The 15,249-nt window shown below is 59.1% G+C and overlaps 2 protein-coding genes across 10 annotated transcripts; one reads left to right on the plus strand and one right to left on the minus strand.

Annotated features, from left to right (window-relative positions):
- Nucleotides 1-173: 173 nt before the first annotated feature.
- ABI3 (ABI family member 3) lies at nt 174-9,800 on the minus strand. 2 transcript variants are annotated; one of them, XM_027034005.2, is made up of 8 exons: nt 9,670-9,800; nt 4,983-5,150; nt 3,729-3,905; nt 2,267-2,352; nt 2,045-2,140; nt 1,680-1,837; nt 1,048-1,179; nt 174-684 (listed from the first exon to the last, which is right to left on the minus strand). In XM_027034005.2, exons 1-8 carry the CDS (start codon nt 9,784-9,786, stop codon nt 521-523), a joined length of 1,098 nt encoding a protein of 365 aa, XP_026889806.1. In that variant the 5' UTR covers nt 9,787-9,800; the 3' UTR covers nt 174-520. The 2 variants fall into 2 exon arrangements, with proteins under 2 accessions (XP_026889806.1, XP_026889807.1); XM_027034006.2 differs by having other exon boundaries at nt 222-684; nt 1,680-1,834.
- Nucleotides 9,785-13,040, plus strand: GNGT2 (G protein subunit gamma transducin 2). 8 transcript variants are annotated; one of them, XR_008293989.1, is made up of 6 exons: nt 9,919-10,075; nt 10,337-10,487; nt 10,879-11,224; nt 11,518-11,618; nt 11,978-12,103; nt 12,376-12,507. XR_008293989.1 is itself a non-coding variant. In XM_053211670.1 (3 exons), the coding sequence occupies exons 1-3, from the start codon at nt 9,785-9,787 to the stop codon at nt 11,533-11,535; spliced, it is 345 nt and encodes a 114-aa protein (XP_053067645.1). In that variant the 3' UTR covers nt 11,536-11,618. The 8 variants fall into 8 exon arrangements, 2 of the variants coding, with proteins under 2 accessions (XP_053067645.1, XP_053067646.1); XR_008293985.1 differs by having other exon boundaries at nt 9,920-10,075; nt 10,337-10,627; XR_008293988.1 differs by having other exon boundaries at nt 9,920-10,075; nt 10,337-10,627; nt 11,140-11,224.
- The last annotated feature ends 2,209 nt before the right edge of the window (nt 13,041-15,249 follow it).

Below are 15,249 nucleotides of genomic sequence, written 5' to 3' on the forward strand. Positions count from 1 at the left end.
CAGCCCAACCCGCACAGTAACACAGCGAGCAACGGGCCAAAAAAGGAGATTCAGTCAATGCAGAGGGGGCACCAGGGGGCTGGCGTAGGAGCCACCTCACGAGGAAGAGACGGGGACAGACTGCTGCCAGCGGCAGCAGAGGCGGGGGGGGGGCTCAATAATGAGCAGGAGCCTTTAACTCCCTCCTCTCTGGCCCCCCAGCCCTGCGGGGCAATCACCAGGAGGTCATCAGAGTTTTATTCAAAGTTGGCACTCAATGCTGCATGGAAGAGTGGGTCTTCTGTGGACAAGATCACCAAAGTCCTTGGCTTCCGGTTCTTTCCTGTCTGCGGCAGGCCTTCGGATACATCCCTTCGCTCCCCAGGACCCCTTCCCACCACCGAAAGGAGGGGGAAGGGGCGGGCACAGCTCACAGGTGGGCAGGCCGGGTCCCGCCTTGACTCTGGAGCTGACTTTGCACTGGAGCTCAAGAGGCTCGCAGCGCAGTGCTCCGGGCAGGAGCTCAGAAAGCCCCAGAGTGTCAGCAGCTGGGCTCCACGTAGTTCCCTGGGAAGAATCCAGTCCCCTCCGAGCTGACGCCCTCACACCAGCCATCGGAGTAGCGGCGTGTGATGCAGATGACGGTGCCCTTAGAGAAGGAGAGTTCGTTGTCCTTCTGGCGGGTGTATGGGTACAGCGTCACCACTGCAGGGCGGGAGGAGAGGGTGTCGTGAGACGCGCCTCTTGCCTTACCATGGGGGGTGCAGGGGCCCCTGGATGGGATTCCAGGCAACGTCTAGGGGAGGCGGCTGCAGGGAGTGGGATGGGAGCGGGGGAGTGTCTTCTCCAAAACTCTTGGGACCCCTCCCCAGCCCGATTAATATTCAGTGCCGGGCCAGCTGCCTGTCTGTCCAGCTTGGTTCACCACTCCTGGGTGAACGTTCGGTCAGCTCATCAGAAAATAGGGTCTGTGTGTGTGTGTGTGTGTGTGTGTGTGTAGCAGGCTCACACCCTTGAAGATTCTAGAGTATTGGGGGGTGGGAATCCCTAGTCCCGGGAGTCAGGTACCTTTCTCCAGGTATGCAGCAGGGACCCAGCTAGGCTCCTCTGGCCCGAAGCCTGGTGGGGGCAGATGTGGAAGTCCCAGCTCATGGACGTCCAGGGGTGGAGGAGGGGGCAGGTCCAGGGGCAGCTCTGGTGCTGGGAGGGGAAAGCAGAGAGCCTGCAAATATGCACCGGGAACCCCCTCCACTGGCCCCAGAAAACCGCACTGTTCGGCAGCAAGGCTCCAGGATCTACCCATTTGAGGTCATCTTTCTCCAGCCTTCCACCACCACGGTCCCCCCACCGGGTCTCTAGAATGCAGTAGGCGCTCAGCAAACACAAAAATACTGAGCAGTGTAGCTCTGCCACTGAGCTGGGTGACCCTGGGGCAAGCGACTTAACTTAACCTGTCAGCCCCGACTGCATCTGTTAAGTCAGAGTGTGAACACCCTCGTAGGGCTGTTAAGGTCAAGCGAGAAAATGGAGGGGAAGCTGGAACACAGAGCCCGGTAAAAAGCAGGCGCTGAGTTGAGGCGAGCCAATTCCATGCAGGGGGATAGGGGTGGGGTGGGGTGGGGTGTTAGGAGGTGAGAAGAGACCCCCCCACCCCCACCCCGCCCCCGACAGTGGAGCCAGGAGAGGGCGGGGCTCCTTACCCAGCAGGGGCAGGGACACTTCCTCCAGCGGAGGGGGCGGCAGGAAGACTTCGGTGGTGGCCGGTGGAGGAGGTGGAGCCACGGGGTTCGGGAGAGGTGGGGGTGGGGGTGCTGCCTGCCCCTTGGTCGCGGACACCCCACCCACACCTTCGGCGCTGCTGAAGTCCAGAGAAAGCGGAGCTCGGCTAGGTTGGGGGACACCTCCCCTAACAGCATCCCCCAGCTGGCCCCGCCCCTCCAGTCGTTAGCGGGGGGGGGGGGGGGGAGGGGGGGGCCTGTGATGAGAGTCCTCTGGACCCTAGTAGTCCCCCTGACAACCGGTAGGGGGCCCCCTCAACCCCCTCACTTGGACTTGTGGGGCTCACCCTGCAGAGGCCAGGGAAGAGGCAGACGAGGCGGTGGAGAGCTTGCCGTCGGGCACCACCGGGAGCTGCACCGGCTCCGGGATCCGCGGTGGCCTCCTGGCGGCGGAGGGGAGGGGTGCCGTCAGGGAGCCGGGAAGGCTTCCGGGGCGAGCAGGGGTCGGGTGCGGGGAGGAGGAGGGGGCAGCTGGCGGAGGAGGAAGTTTGAGGATGGCGAGGCCTCACCCCAGGGTGGCGGAGGCAGGCGTCGCAGGCGCCTTGATGCTCTTTCGAGAGAGGGTCCCCGTCCGCGACAGCTGCGTGCTCAGATCCTGCGGGGGGGGGGGGGGGGGCGGGGGGAGGGGGGGAGGAGGAAGCAGGGGACAGAGCTGACGTCTATGGGAACCCCTCCCCAGTACCCTCCCTGGTCCCAGAAAGGAAATGAGGGAGAGGCACCGAGAACTGGGAGGGAGAGCGCCTTCACAGCAAGTTCCCACTTCCACTTCCCAGCCCCCTCTCCCACCCCCCCCCACCCCCGCCCCCCACACCCCGCTCGCTGTTGCCTGGGCCCCAGGCCTCTAGTCGGGGCCGCAGGCCCGACGGAAGCCTGAGCAGACGCGGTCTGACGGCCACTTCCTCCAACCAGCTTAGCATCCGCACCTCGCACCTCGCTCCCCAAAGCATCTCCGTGGCCAGCTTGGTGGTCTCTAATTCTGATAGATCCTAACCCGGCAGGCGGGCGCGCGGGGCTCAGGAGGTGGGGTGGGGGCGGAGGGGACCATCACACTTAGCAATGTCCCACCCGTCATTTGGATGGGCCTGCAGAGCTGGCTTTGGGCGGCTCAGGACAGAGAGGGGCAGGGCGTTTAAAGTGCACACAGGGCAAGGGCGAGCCCACCCGTTACTGGTGGGGTGTCGCCAAGTCCGCGGACCTGGGGAACGCTGCCCTCTGCTGTACTCCGCGAGGCACGAGACAAAAAGGACCCGAGCTGAGGTGCAAAGAAAGAATCGAAGCTGGACAATGAGGAGAACTCACCGGTGGGGAGGCCTGGTGGCTGGAGGAGGGAGTGCCGTCTCCCCTTTTGGGGGAGACGGGCCGTTAAGGGTGTTAAGAGGTCCTTTAGATCCAGGGGAGCCTTAAGCTAGCCTGGCATGTTGACGAAATGGACCGTGTGTGTTCTCCCCCCTCTCAGGAGATGAGCCGAGCAGAAAATGTCAGTGGCCGTGCTCCCCTGGCTTCACAGGTCCCCTCTGAGTGGCCGCATGCATCCCCGCCCCTTCCCACCCCCACAGCAGCCCCCCGGGTGAGTGCTCGGCGGTGACCTCAAACCTCCAGACAGAGGAAGTTGCTGTTCTCTGTGTGTGGCTGGGGAACGATTCTCATGCACGCCCCTGACATCCTCCCTTCCCCTCTTCCCCTTCACACCCACCCAGCCCCCACGGAAGGGGGTTGCTCAGACCCCACCCTCAGCAGACCATCTGGGGACAGGGTTAAAGGCCGGCCATGGAGGGAGGGGCCGGGAAGGAGGGGGGGGGGCTCGGAGAGTAGGGGTCCATCTAAGGTGATGGCTTCAGAGAGTGAGGGGAAAAAAGGGCTGCGGGTTGGGACAAGAACATGGTCGTGGAAGAGAACTGGGGGCCCGGGGAGAAGGGAGACACGGAACAGGAGAGGGTGGGTTGTGGGGACGAGGAGGGGCCCTCTCTCTACCTTGATCCCATGGCCAATGTCGTCCAGGCAGCCAAAGTTGAGAGGTCTCCGGTAGTAGGGCGTGAGGGGAGGGAGGCTGTCGGGGGCGATGACTTTCTGGCCAGGGGGCAGCCGCTGGACAGTGGCTAACGTGCCGATCTCCCTTCTGGCCACCTTCTCCATATGCATACTCACCATCTGCCACGACAGGGGTTGAGGTGACAGAGGGGGGAGGTGGCCTCTGCCCCAGTGCCCTTCCTCTTAAGGGAGGAGGAGGATAGAGACTTGGGGTGGGGGTGGGGACCATGGGAGGCCGAGAGATCCAGAGAAAGAGTACATTTTCTCCCCCCAGGCCACGCAGCATTTGGGAAAAGAGTTGCCAGGGGAGGAAGGAGCCACTTTGGAGAGACTTCCTGCTGGAAGAGCATGAAGGTTATTATTAGCTGGAGCAGGATCCAGCGGAAAAGAGAAAACCCGGCCTCCCTGCAGATGCTGGGAAGAGACCGGAGCCCCGGGTTGGCTCGGTAGCAGAGGTGGACGGTGTGGACCATGTGGAGGGGGCGGAGAATCAAGGCTGTATCAGCTGACTCTCTTGGGGGGACGGATAAGTGAATTCGCTTCCTCTTGGAATGTTCTGGGGGGCAACTCACAGCATCCAGAGGGTGGGAACTCCGGTCCGCGGGGGGGGGGGGGGGAGAGGAAAAGACACACCCCACCGTGAACACGTGGGTGATGGGCCAGCCAGGCTGATGTGCGAGTGGATCTGAGCGTGTTGTTGATGGGGCAATTCCTCCGCCAGGGATCCAGGAAGGAAGGAGGAGGGTGAGTGTGCTAGATGGGCGGGGGGCCACTGTCTCGTGGTGGCATTGTCTTCAGGGCTGAAGACGGCCTTGCCCAGCAAACACTTCGGGTCTAGGACAACTTAGCCCGTTACCACCCTGGGGTTGAGATGCAAACAAGGCCCCTCTTCCTCTTTCTTGTCCTGTACGGCCAACCGGGGTTGGTCAGGCCTGCTGCCTACGGCGCCGGCGAGAGTTCAGAGCAGGAAAAAGCTCTGCCTTCAAGGAGTTCCTAGTCTGGGAGGGCAGCAAGGCCCAGCACGGAGACATAACCAGAGAGGAGGAGGCTCAAAATGCTTGGGAAGCGCCAGGCTTCTGTGGTGGAGGAAGGCATTTGGAGGAAGGCGAGAAAGAGCATTCGCCGGAGGAAGTGGCCGAGCAGGGGGCGCTGCAGAATGGGGGGCCAGTGCAAGAGGCCCTCCCACACGCCCCTTACCTGGCCCAGCGTGTTCACACGGGCTTCGACCTGCCGCAGGGAGGCCGCCTGTAGGTCCAGCATCCGTAGAGTGTGTCCGGCCAGGTTGCCTACTTGATAGGCCACACTGGCCAGAGCCTGGGTGGTGAAGGCCATGGTCTCCTCCAGCGCCCTCCGCTTGTCTGTGGCCTGAAACACACACGGCCCTGGTCTGAAGCCAGCCCAAGGATTCCTCTGGATCCTTGGCTGGGCGGGTAGGGTGGGAGAGGGTGGAGGGAATGTGGGGGCTGAACTTTCTTTCTTTTTGAAAGAGAGAGAGAGACAGAATGTGAGAGACGGGGAGGGGCAGAGAGAGAGGGAGACACACAATCCGAAGCAGGCTCCAGGCTCCGAGCTGTCAGCCCAGAGCCCGACGCGGGGCTCGAACCCACAAACCGTAGGATCATGACCTGAGCCGAAGTGGGAAGCTTAACCGACCGAGCCACCCGGGTGCCCCAATCCCAGCCCTTCTAACCAGAAGCCCTGGAAATGCGGCCAATGAGTCTGTGCCTTTAAAAGCTCCCCAGGTGACTCTCGGGTTTCTTGTCTTTCTCCAGTCCGCTGGGTGGTGTTTGGGAACCAATGACCTAGTCCATTTTATAGACAAGGAAACTGAGGCCCAGAGACGAGTGACTTCATTCATTCATTCCCTCAGCGTATTGGGAACAATACACTGATAATCCGGTAAATCCAGACTTCCAACCATGGCCTATATAGGGCCCCACAGGGTGGGCTCTGCTTTTCTGTCCCCCCTCATCCCTTGCCACCACCTCTCACGCACCCCCCCCCTCCATGCACATTGGCTATTAGGTTCCTGTTCCTGATCAAGCTAAGATTGTTTCTACCTCAGGGCCTTTGCACTTACTGTACTTGTTGCCAGGACCCTTATTGTTAAGTCTCAGCTCCTTAGAGACATATTTTGTTACCACCTTAAGATTCTCCTAGCCTATTTCTGTATTGGCTCTCTTCCGTGTTTCTCCTGTAGCCTTGTCCTCATAGCACCTAGCACTGTCAGAAGTGATTGATCTATTTACTTTATTACCTAGCTCCCCCTCCCATCCGCCCTCCCATATGCTAACACGTAAGCACGGTGAAGGCAGAGAGCCTGTCTGTTTTATTCTGTACCCTACCCCGGAACAGTGCCCAACACACAGACGAGATTTAATAAATACGCGTTTGTGAGTTAAGTAATGAATTGACTGTGACCCCAAACACTGTCTGGGCATCTCCTTAGTGCATGGCAGGCGCTGTGCCAGGTGCTGGCCGGAGTCACACTGCCAGTCAGCCGTGGAACGGTGGGCAGGGAATGGCCGAAGACAGAAGAGGGTTTTGCTTGTTTGTTTGTTTGTTTTGTCTTGCTTGTTTTGTTTTGTTTTCAGTGCCCCGTCAGACCACGGGGCGTTGGAGCAAAACTTCTCTGTTATTTGGTTCCCCACGCAGCTTCCTCATCTCAGGTCAGATCATGACACTGCTGTGATTTAGCCTGTCCCCCTCTCTAGGGGGTAGGGGTGAGTCCAGGGCAAGTCTGGGCCAGGCCCGAGCACTGACAGACAAGGCCGCACCATGCTGCCCCCTTGCTAAAGGCCCTTGCGTGCTCCTCAGGGCCCGTCGACGGAGAGAAGGCGTAGAACCCATTAGAGCAGGACGCCTCCAGGGTGGCCTGAGCCAGGCTGGAGTCAAAGGGCAGGCCCAGATCCTTGTGGGCGGCCCTTCCCTGCCTTTCTGTTCCAGCAGCTAGATACTCATTTGCCCGGAGTTTATACCTCATCAGCGTATGTAACCAAGAGCCTTGAAAAGGCGAAGAAATCAACCTGAAATCAACCTGGGGTGTTTAAACCAGAACGGATAGCAGGTCTAGCTTCTAGTTCAAGACCTTTCTTTAACAGGTGAGGACACAAAGGCCCAGAATGGGGCAATGACGACTCCTCCTTGGTCCCCACCCAGATTCCTCCCCCCAGGTCCCCTGCTAGGACCAATGTGTGGAACGGTTAGCCCAGATAGCACAGTGCCTGCTTGGGCCCAGCTCTGGGAGGCTGGGGCCTGGATACCTGCTGACCCCTGGTTTGGGCTTGGCCCACAGTCGGGCCTGGAGGTAAGAGGGTGTGAGATCCACCTTCATGGCCCGCTGCTTATTCATGATGCAAATTACCTTGTCTGTAAACTCAGTGGACTCTGACCGAGAACTCTGCAGTTGACCCCAGCCTGCCCTCCCCCATTCCCCACGGGTTTCCTGACACCTGGTTGGGGCCTTGGGGCTGAGGGAAGGGGCGGTGGGGAGGCCCGAGGGCATGGGAACCAGGCCTGATTTAAGAGCAGTTCTGAGGGGCGCCTGGGTGGCTCAGTCGGTTGAGCGTCCCGACTTCAGCTCAGGTCACGATCTCACGGTCCGTGAGTTCGAGCCCCGCGTCAGGCTCCTCTCTCTCTGCCCCTCCCCCGTTCATGCTCTGTCTCTCTCTGTCTCAAAAATAAATAAATGTTAAAAAAAAAATTAAAAAAAAAAAAAAAAGCAGCTCTGAGAAGTTGCCCAAGCCCCTCATAGGCATTTGCTCCCCAGACCAAGATGCTCAAAGAGGCTGGGTAAGGTAACCGGGGTCAATTAGTTAGTGTTCTGCGTGAAGGAAGCAGGGGTCCGGGGACTCTGACCTGGGTCAGGGCTCTCGATGCCCTCGGTATTTTTACAAGGGCCGCTTCACCTCGCTCGAATTGACTTTCATTATCTGCCTGTGCCTTTCATCGTTCCGATGAATGATGATGGCGGTGGTGATGACAGCAATGGTAATCGTTTCCATTTATCCCCCCGCTCCGTCCCCACTAAGGGCCAGGTGCCGGGCTACCTGCTTTGACCATGATCACAACTGAACCTGTGTGACCTTCCCGAAGAAAGGTGTGAGAATCAGAGGGTATCTTGCCACGGGTCCTGCCGCTGGTAGGCGGTGGAGTTAGAAACTGGACTCAAGTCGGGGCACCTGGGTGGCTCAGGCGGTTAAGCGCCCAACTTCAGCTCAGGGCATGATCTCGCGGTTGGTGAGTTCGAGCCCTGCGTTGGGCTCTGTGCTGACGGCTCAGAGCCTGGAGCCTGCTTCAGAGTCTGTGTCTCCCTCGCTCTCTGCCCCTCCCCCCACTCATGCTCTGTGTCTCTCTGTCTCTCAAAAATGAATAAACACTAAAAAAAAAAAAGAAAAGAAAAAATCGGACTCGGGTCTCGGTGACCCCTAAATCCTCTGTGCGCGTGATGAATAGAAGCGAGAACCCATCTGAAAGGGCCTGGGGGTGCACAGAGGCTACTGAAGGAACGGACAGAACTCCTTCTGCCCTCGTCCAGAAGAGAATGCCCTCCAGCACCACGAGAACCCGGCTGCCTTCCGAGCCACACGGTCCGTGTCCTCCACAAACGGGTCACTCAACATCTCCGCAAACCGATTATTTCTCAGGGCCGCACATTCACCTAGAGGTTTGGGGATGGGCTCTGGAGTCAGAGTTCTGGGTTCGCATCCGGATTCGGCCACCGGCTTGGAGACCTCGGGAAAGCGAGCTCGGCTTTCTGAGGCTCCGCCTCCTGGCTGTAAAGTGACAGCCCCTCTCCCCTCTCAGGACGGGGGTGGGGGGGGGGGGGGTGAGGACCCACAGAGGCCATGCAGGCCACATGCCTGCGCAAAGGAAGGGTGCAGAGCGCTTTAACTGCTATTATCATCGACCCTCTTTAATCTGCCATTTTCTCATAAGCACTTGCTACTTTCATTATTATTTTTTTTTTTTTCCAACACTTCGACCACGCCGGAAGGTCCCCTGGCCTTCCAGTGCGAATGAGCTGGCTTTGCCTCATAGGGCATGTCAGGGAAGGGGAAAGGGGGAAAGGAGAGAGCCCGGTTTCAGAAGTCGGGAGGCCAAGGCCGAGCTCTGTCACATCCGAGCTGGGTGACCCTGGACAAATCACCTTGCCTCCCTGAGCTGCTGGCTCTTCACCTACGAAAGAGGAATAACGCTACTTGTCTCATAAGGTGCTTACGAGCATTAATGAAAACACAGAGGTGCTCAGTCATTGCCAAGTTTCCCTCGCCCCTCTTCCCTCGATCCACGAATCTACGTTGAGGGTCTCGGAACAACTATACAATGTAGGGAACTGTTCTAAAACGCCACGATGGTCGTCTTTTGCCGGGAGACGGCTCCCAGCCATCACGTTGTCCTTCCCCTGCCTCTGCGTCAGACCCCGTCTCTTTAACCCAGCCTGGTCTTGAGGTCTGTCTCCTCTCACTCAGATATCAGGGAGAGGCTTCTCTCCCCCGTCTCTCTCAAGTTCACTGTTTGGAGAGTTCTGAGGTCTCACCTGGAGACAGCCTGCGAACGGAAGGACGATGACAGCATTTGCATGTGGACGAGGCTTTGGGCCTGTGGGTGCGAGCGGGACCCAGGAAGGAGACGAGTGGCCTGTCCCGGGGCGTCTCTGAGGCTCCCGGAGAGAGGAGGGACCTGGAGGGGGGGGGGGTGGGCGCGGGCTGGGTAGCACAGCACCAGGGCTGAAGTTTCGGGGGCCTGGAAAGAAGCCAGGGCCTGGGGTGGAGTATTTCCCAGCCGGGGCCCAGGACGCGCCAGCACCTGTCAGAATGGCTCCCGTGGTCCTGCCTTGGAGGTGGGCTCCGGGCCCCTCGGGGCCTGTGCCCCGTCTGCCTACCTGCACATAGTTGTCCACGCAGTAATCGGCGACACGCAGCAGGGCACTGTGGTTGCCCCGCAGGGCCTCCCGGCCCGTGGGGATCTCAAGTTCCTGCAGTTGCTGTAGCTCGGCCATGGCCCCCCAGCCTCTGGCTGGCTCCCCTGGGAGCCGGCCTGTTTTGCGCCTCACCCTGTCCTTGATTGGTCGCTCTCCCTCCCCCCCCCCCCCCCACCGCTTTTGGTTTCCTCTGCGTGAGAGACCCAAACCTGCTTGCAAAGGGCAGGCGGGCTCATTCCGGGACAAGAGGAAGTGAGTCCCTGTTCCCTGGGCCTGAGACTCTCTGCCCCCTGCCCAGAGGAAGGGGGAAGCCAGGGGCCCCTCTGGGAGCCCAGCCCCCCAATCCCTCCCAGCAGAGGAAGCCAAGGTCGGGGCGCTGTGATTGCTCCCTGGGCCTGGAGAGGAAACTGCTAGGCGGGTGGGGGGTGGGGGGGGGTGGGAGACGGAGGAGGAAGGGGGCTGGCCTGCTCTGGGGGGATTGGGGAGTGGAGGTGGATTTTCCACTCATGGAAGGGGAGGAAAGGGCAGAGGGTGGGGGTTTCCTTGGGAAGCTCAGGGATGAGTCACCAAGGGCCTGGGGAGTGGAGGGTGGTGAGGCTATGGAGACCAGTCGTGCTGGGGGCCGTAGGGTGTTGAGCAACAGTGGAACACAGCCAGCACGAGAGGAGTCGGCTCAGACACCGGGAAGACACAGCCAGAGGCCCCCTGAGAAGCGTTCCCAAGCCTCTGAAGGCTTATGTGTGAGGGAGACCTGGGCCCATGCCCTGTGCCTGATGGAGGTAAGACGAGATGACGCGGGAGAGACTCCGATTAGACAACAGGAAGGAGTTGGCTTTGAGAAGCACCAGGTGTAAGGTCCAGATTAGCCGGTGGATTTCAGGAAGCATCGGCGGACAGAGCAGCGAGCTGGTCTCAAGAGGTGCGTGCTTTCCATCCTGCGTGAACAGGGCGGTTGGACTGGAGGCCTGCAGGGCCCTGGCCTGCCCTTAAATTCTTAGCGCTCGCAGCTGGGGGTGGGGCTTGGCGTCTGGAGCCGGGGTGCGGGGAGTCAGGGTGGACTCCAGCCTCCTCCCAGCCCCTTCCAGTGCCCCTTGTGTCAACCCAGAGGGAGGAGAAGAAAAGGATCCCTTACTGGCCATATTGGTGTCTCCGGCATCTGCTTCTCGACAGGGTCCCTTTGTCGTGGGACAGGTGTCGGCCTGAGCCGGAGCTCAGGATCTACGAAACAGCATAGCCCTTAGGTGGTTCTGGAAGGAAGCCGAGAGAAATATCAGGATGTGGGCCCCGTGCTCAGCGATTGGAGAGGGAGACCCGCACTCAGGGCTCAGAGGGACACGTGAAGGCCAAGAAGCACGGACCCGGGCGTTAGAGGTGGCCGTGGCCCCAAGTGCTGGCAGGCACAGCCTCCTAAGTGAGGAGTCTTGTTTTCAGTAAGCAAAGGAAGGACTGGATGAGCTGGAAGGAAATTGTGAGGTGTCATCGCAGGGCTCCAGGGGGAGACACCACTGTTTCTTGGGTGAGGACGTTAGGAGCTGGTCTAGGACTTGCTTCACCGAAAGGAAAAGGCTCAGAGGAGGCTCAGAAGGAGGGGAGGGGAGGGCTTGGGAGAGAAGGCACGGGGAGGGGAGTGTGTCGGGCCAGAGGGTGAGGACTGGTTGTAAGCCAGGAGGGTCACTAAGGGAGCAGGGCAGGTGCACGGGGCAGGGTATCTGCTCCAGGGGCAGTGAGGGCTTGGAGGCTCAGGCCAGTGGATGGGCTTAGAACCCTGAGCCCCTGATCAGCTTAGGCATCAGAGGTTTTGGCTTCCAGACCATCTGCTTTATCTGAAGACTTCCAGCCGATAAGCGGGGGAAGCTCAAACACCGTCTTGTCTGAGTCGGGGACTTGAAGTCCACATTCTTTCCGGGCAGGTGAGAGGGGCTGAGGTTGCGCTGGACTGGGCTTTAGTCTTAGAATTATTCAAGTGAGGCGCCTGGCAGGCCTTCCCGATGACCCTGTCGTGATGGTGCTGATTGCAGCCAACTCTCGTCATCATAATAAATGCGTTTATGATTCATTATGCGCCAGCCAGAGCGTTAAAAATATTTGAGATGCGTTTATTTTCCTAGGACTCGCAAAAATCATACAAGGAGGGGGGCACCATCATTATACCCATTTTGCAGATGGGGAGGGGGTGGGAGGGAGTCTGGGGTGTGAATACGCAGGGCCTGAGGTGAGGGGCAGGGCAGGGCAGGGCAGGGAAGAGGGCTCACGGGGACTGCGATCCCAGCTGCGAAATCCTTTCCGGGACCCAGGTGTCCCGGGGGGCAGGATGGCCCAGGAGCTCAGCGAGAAGGACCTGTTGAAGATGAACGTTGAACAGCTCAAGAAGGAAGTGAAGAACACAAGAGTTCCGGTAAGCCTCGTCTTCCCTCCCCTGCCCCTCTTCTCTTCTCTACCACAGCCCGGTCCTTCCGGAGCCGGAACCCCAGGAAGAAGGGACAGACGGTGGGGTGGATGGTGCAGGAGAGAAAGCACGCAGAGAGAGGCTGGGGGTCAGCCCCATGGACGTGGCCAGGAGCGAGGCCCGTGGCCTGGCGGGCCTCCCCAGCTCCGGCCAGCGCCCCTCGGAGGCAAGAACTCACCCCCCCAGCCCCTGCCTGTCCCTTTGGTCTTTTTCCTCTGCAGCCTCTGTCCCCACCCTGCCCAGGACCTGTTTTCTTGGACCGAGCGAATCATGGATCCCACCAGACAAACAAGGACTCTAGGGCCACACTTTGTTTCCTCACAGATTTCCAAGACGGGAAAGGAAATCAAGGATTTTGTAGAGGCTGAAGCAGGAAATGACCCTCTTCTCAAAGGCGTCCCCGAGGACAAGAATCCCTTCAAGGAGAAAGGCGGTTGTGTGATAAGCTGACGGCCCTGGGGCCCCCTTGCCCTGAACATCCGTCCCTCCTCAGCCCCACTCTCCACCAGGACGCGAGTGTCCCCGGATGCCCAGGGAGCCAGGCAGTTTTCACCGTCTCTGGGCCACAGCATGAGTAAAGACACCTGGCCGTGCACTTGGGGGTCCGTTCCCCAACCCCTTCGACTCTCCCCTCCTCCACCTGCTGGGTCACTGCTGGTCCCACCTGGAGACCCTCTGAGGAGAGCCTCCTTGGCTCAGCAGCTGGCACCTTGTGCGGTGGGGGTCTGAAGAGCGTGCGACACCCTGAGACCTGAGATGGGAATCCTTAGAGACATCTGGGCCACCACAGGGCCGTCCTGTCTTCCCCTCCACTGTCTTCCGCAAACCGGCATTCCTATTCAGAGTAGTTTGGGTTGAGGGCCGGAGTAGGGGGTGGGAGGGGGGAGGTCCTTCTTCTCCGTTGTGTGTCTGATCCCTTGGTCCTCCCCCTAGTCACTTTAGATCGCCCCAGAGGGGCCTGAGGACAAAAAGAGCTTGGCAACTCATGATGTCATGATTTCTTTCATATTCCCTTTTTTATGTTTATTTATTTATTTATTTTGGAGAGAGAGAGAACAAGCAAGGGAGGGGCAGAGAGACAGAGACAGAGACCCAGAATCCGAAGCAGGCTCCGAGCTGTCAGCCCAGAGCCCGATGCGGGGCTCGAACTCACGAACCTGTGAGATCACGGCCGGAGCGCAAAGTCGAACACTTAACCGACTGAGCCACCCAGGCGCCCCTGTAGTTGAGATTCTTGAGTGTCTCTTCCGTGCTGGGCACGAGGGGGGAAGAATGACGACGCTCACATGGCTCCTATTTTCATGGAGTTTAGCGGAGAAGGTGTGCAATTAGGTGCAACTGAGCGGGAGGGGACGTCAAGGGCGGTGTAGGGAGGAGCACAGTGCAGACACTCAGGCCTGTGGGCAAGGTCAGCGTGAACTGTTGCGGGCCGGTGGGCAGCGGGGCGGAACTGGGCAGACAGAGGCCCAAGAGGGAGAAGGGGGTCAAGCCTTCAAGAACCTTCTGCGCGCGCAGTCAAGAACTTTGTTCTTCACTCTCATTGCAGCAGAAGGCCTACGAAGGCATTAAGCAGCCAAGGGACAGTAACTGACTCGCAGAAGGGAGGCTGGACCCCACGAAGGAGGATGCTGATTCCTGGGCCTTGTTAGCAAGGAGATTACGGTCTTAGGGAGCCACAGGCGGACTCACGTGATACAGGGCGCTCAGTGCAACGTGTGGGGGCAGCGGGGGGGGGATGGATGAGGGGACCCAGAGGAGGACAGCCTAATCCACCTGAATGAGTGAGTTGCATCCTGGGAGGGAAAACAGGGAAAGGCCTCTAGAAGGAGGTGATAGCCTCATGATGTCATGGTTTATCTCATATTCTTTTTTTTTTTTATGTCTATTTATTTATTTTGGAGAGAGAGAACAAGCAAGGGAGGGGCAGAGAGAGAGAGAGAGAGACACAGAGACAGAGACATAGAATCCGAAGGAGGGTCCAGCGGGGAACAAGAGAGGGGCCTAGAGCTTTGGAGTTCACGGCTAGAGATGTGGGCTTGGAGGTGAGCAGAGGGGTCTCGGTGTAACCCACCAAGCTGCCGGGAGCGGGTTGGCGGGTGTTTGCAGTTAGAAGAAAACTGGTGTTTGGCAAGATTGAAGGCGGGAAAGCACGGAGACAGAGAGACAATGAAGGAGATGATCACTGGATCCGGGGCGTTGGCCGTCGTAGGTCTAGAGCGGGGAGATGGGGGTGAGGAGTTCTTTGGGTAAAATAAGGTTTTCAGGTCCTGACACCTCGCTGAGTGGTGGCCGAGGGAGAGGGAGCTGTCGAGGAGGACGAGTTCCTGGCTTGGGAGACGACCAGATATGACCGAACGGTCACCCACGGGAAAACAAACCCAGCGTAACACAGTGATCCCGCTGGGGCTGCCCGCTCTCTTAGCACCCAGGGCCTGCTGGTGAGGTCATGGCCACTGGTCAGTATCCAGGACCTCCTGGGAAGGGTCCACTGCTTTCCCCAGGCCATCCTGAAAATTCCCTCCCGACCCCACCTCGCCATTCTGCAGCCTCGAATAAATTCAGCCACTCACAACATACCCGGCCTGGGAGAAGGAAAAGAGGGACGAGAAAGGGCAAAGACGTAAATATGAGAATTCTTGTTTTTTTTTTAAAATTTTAAAAAATGTTTACTTGTTTTGAGAGGGAGAGAGAAAGCTCGAGCATGAGCAGGGGGAGGGGCCGGGGAGGGGGGGTGGGTAGAGAATCCCAAACAGACTCTGCACCGTCAGCGCGGAGCCCGATGTGGGGCCTGAACCCATGCACCTTGAACCCAACCAACGGTGAGAGCACGACTTGAGCCGAAACAAGAGTCAGACGCTTAACCGGCTGAGCCACCCAGGAGCCCCAAGAACTCTTTTTTTTTTTAAGGCGGGGGCGGGGAGGGTGAACACTCCAGAAGGTTCTAGCGGTAGGAAAGGAAAAGCAGGTGGGGGCTACGGCGATAGGGCCACAGGCCCCGTGGCTGTGGCTTCCTTCTTCCACCCGCCCGGTCCTTGCTCTGCTACTCCAGGCGGAATCTCACTGATTGGCGTCTTCGGTTGAGGGGTGACTCTAAC

The sequence above is a fragment of the Acinonyx jubatus genome, chromosome E1 (genome assembly GCF_027475565.1).
Source record: "Acinonyx jubatus isolate Ajub_Pintada_27869175 chromosome E1, VMU_Ajub_asm_v1.0, whole genome shotgun sequence".
NCBI lineage: Eukaryota > Metazoa > Chordata > Mammalia > Carnivora > Felidae > Acinonyx > Acinonyx jubatus.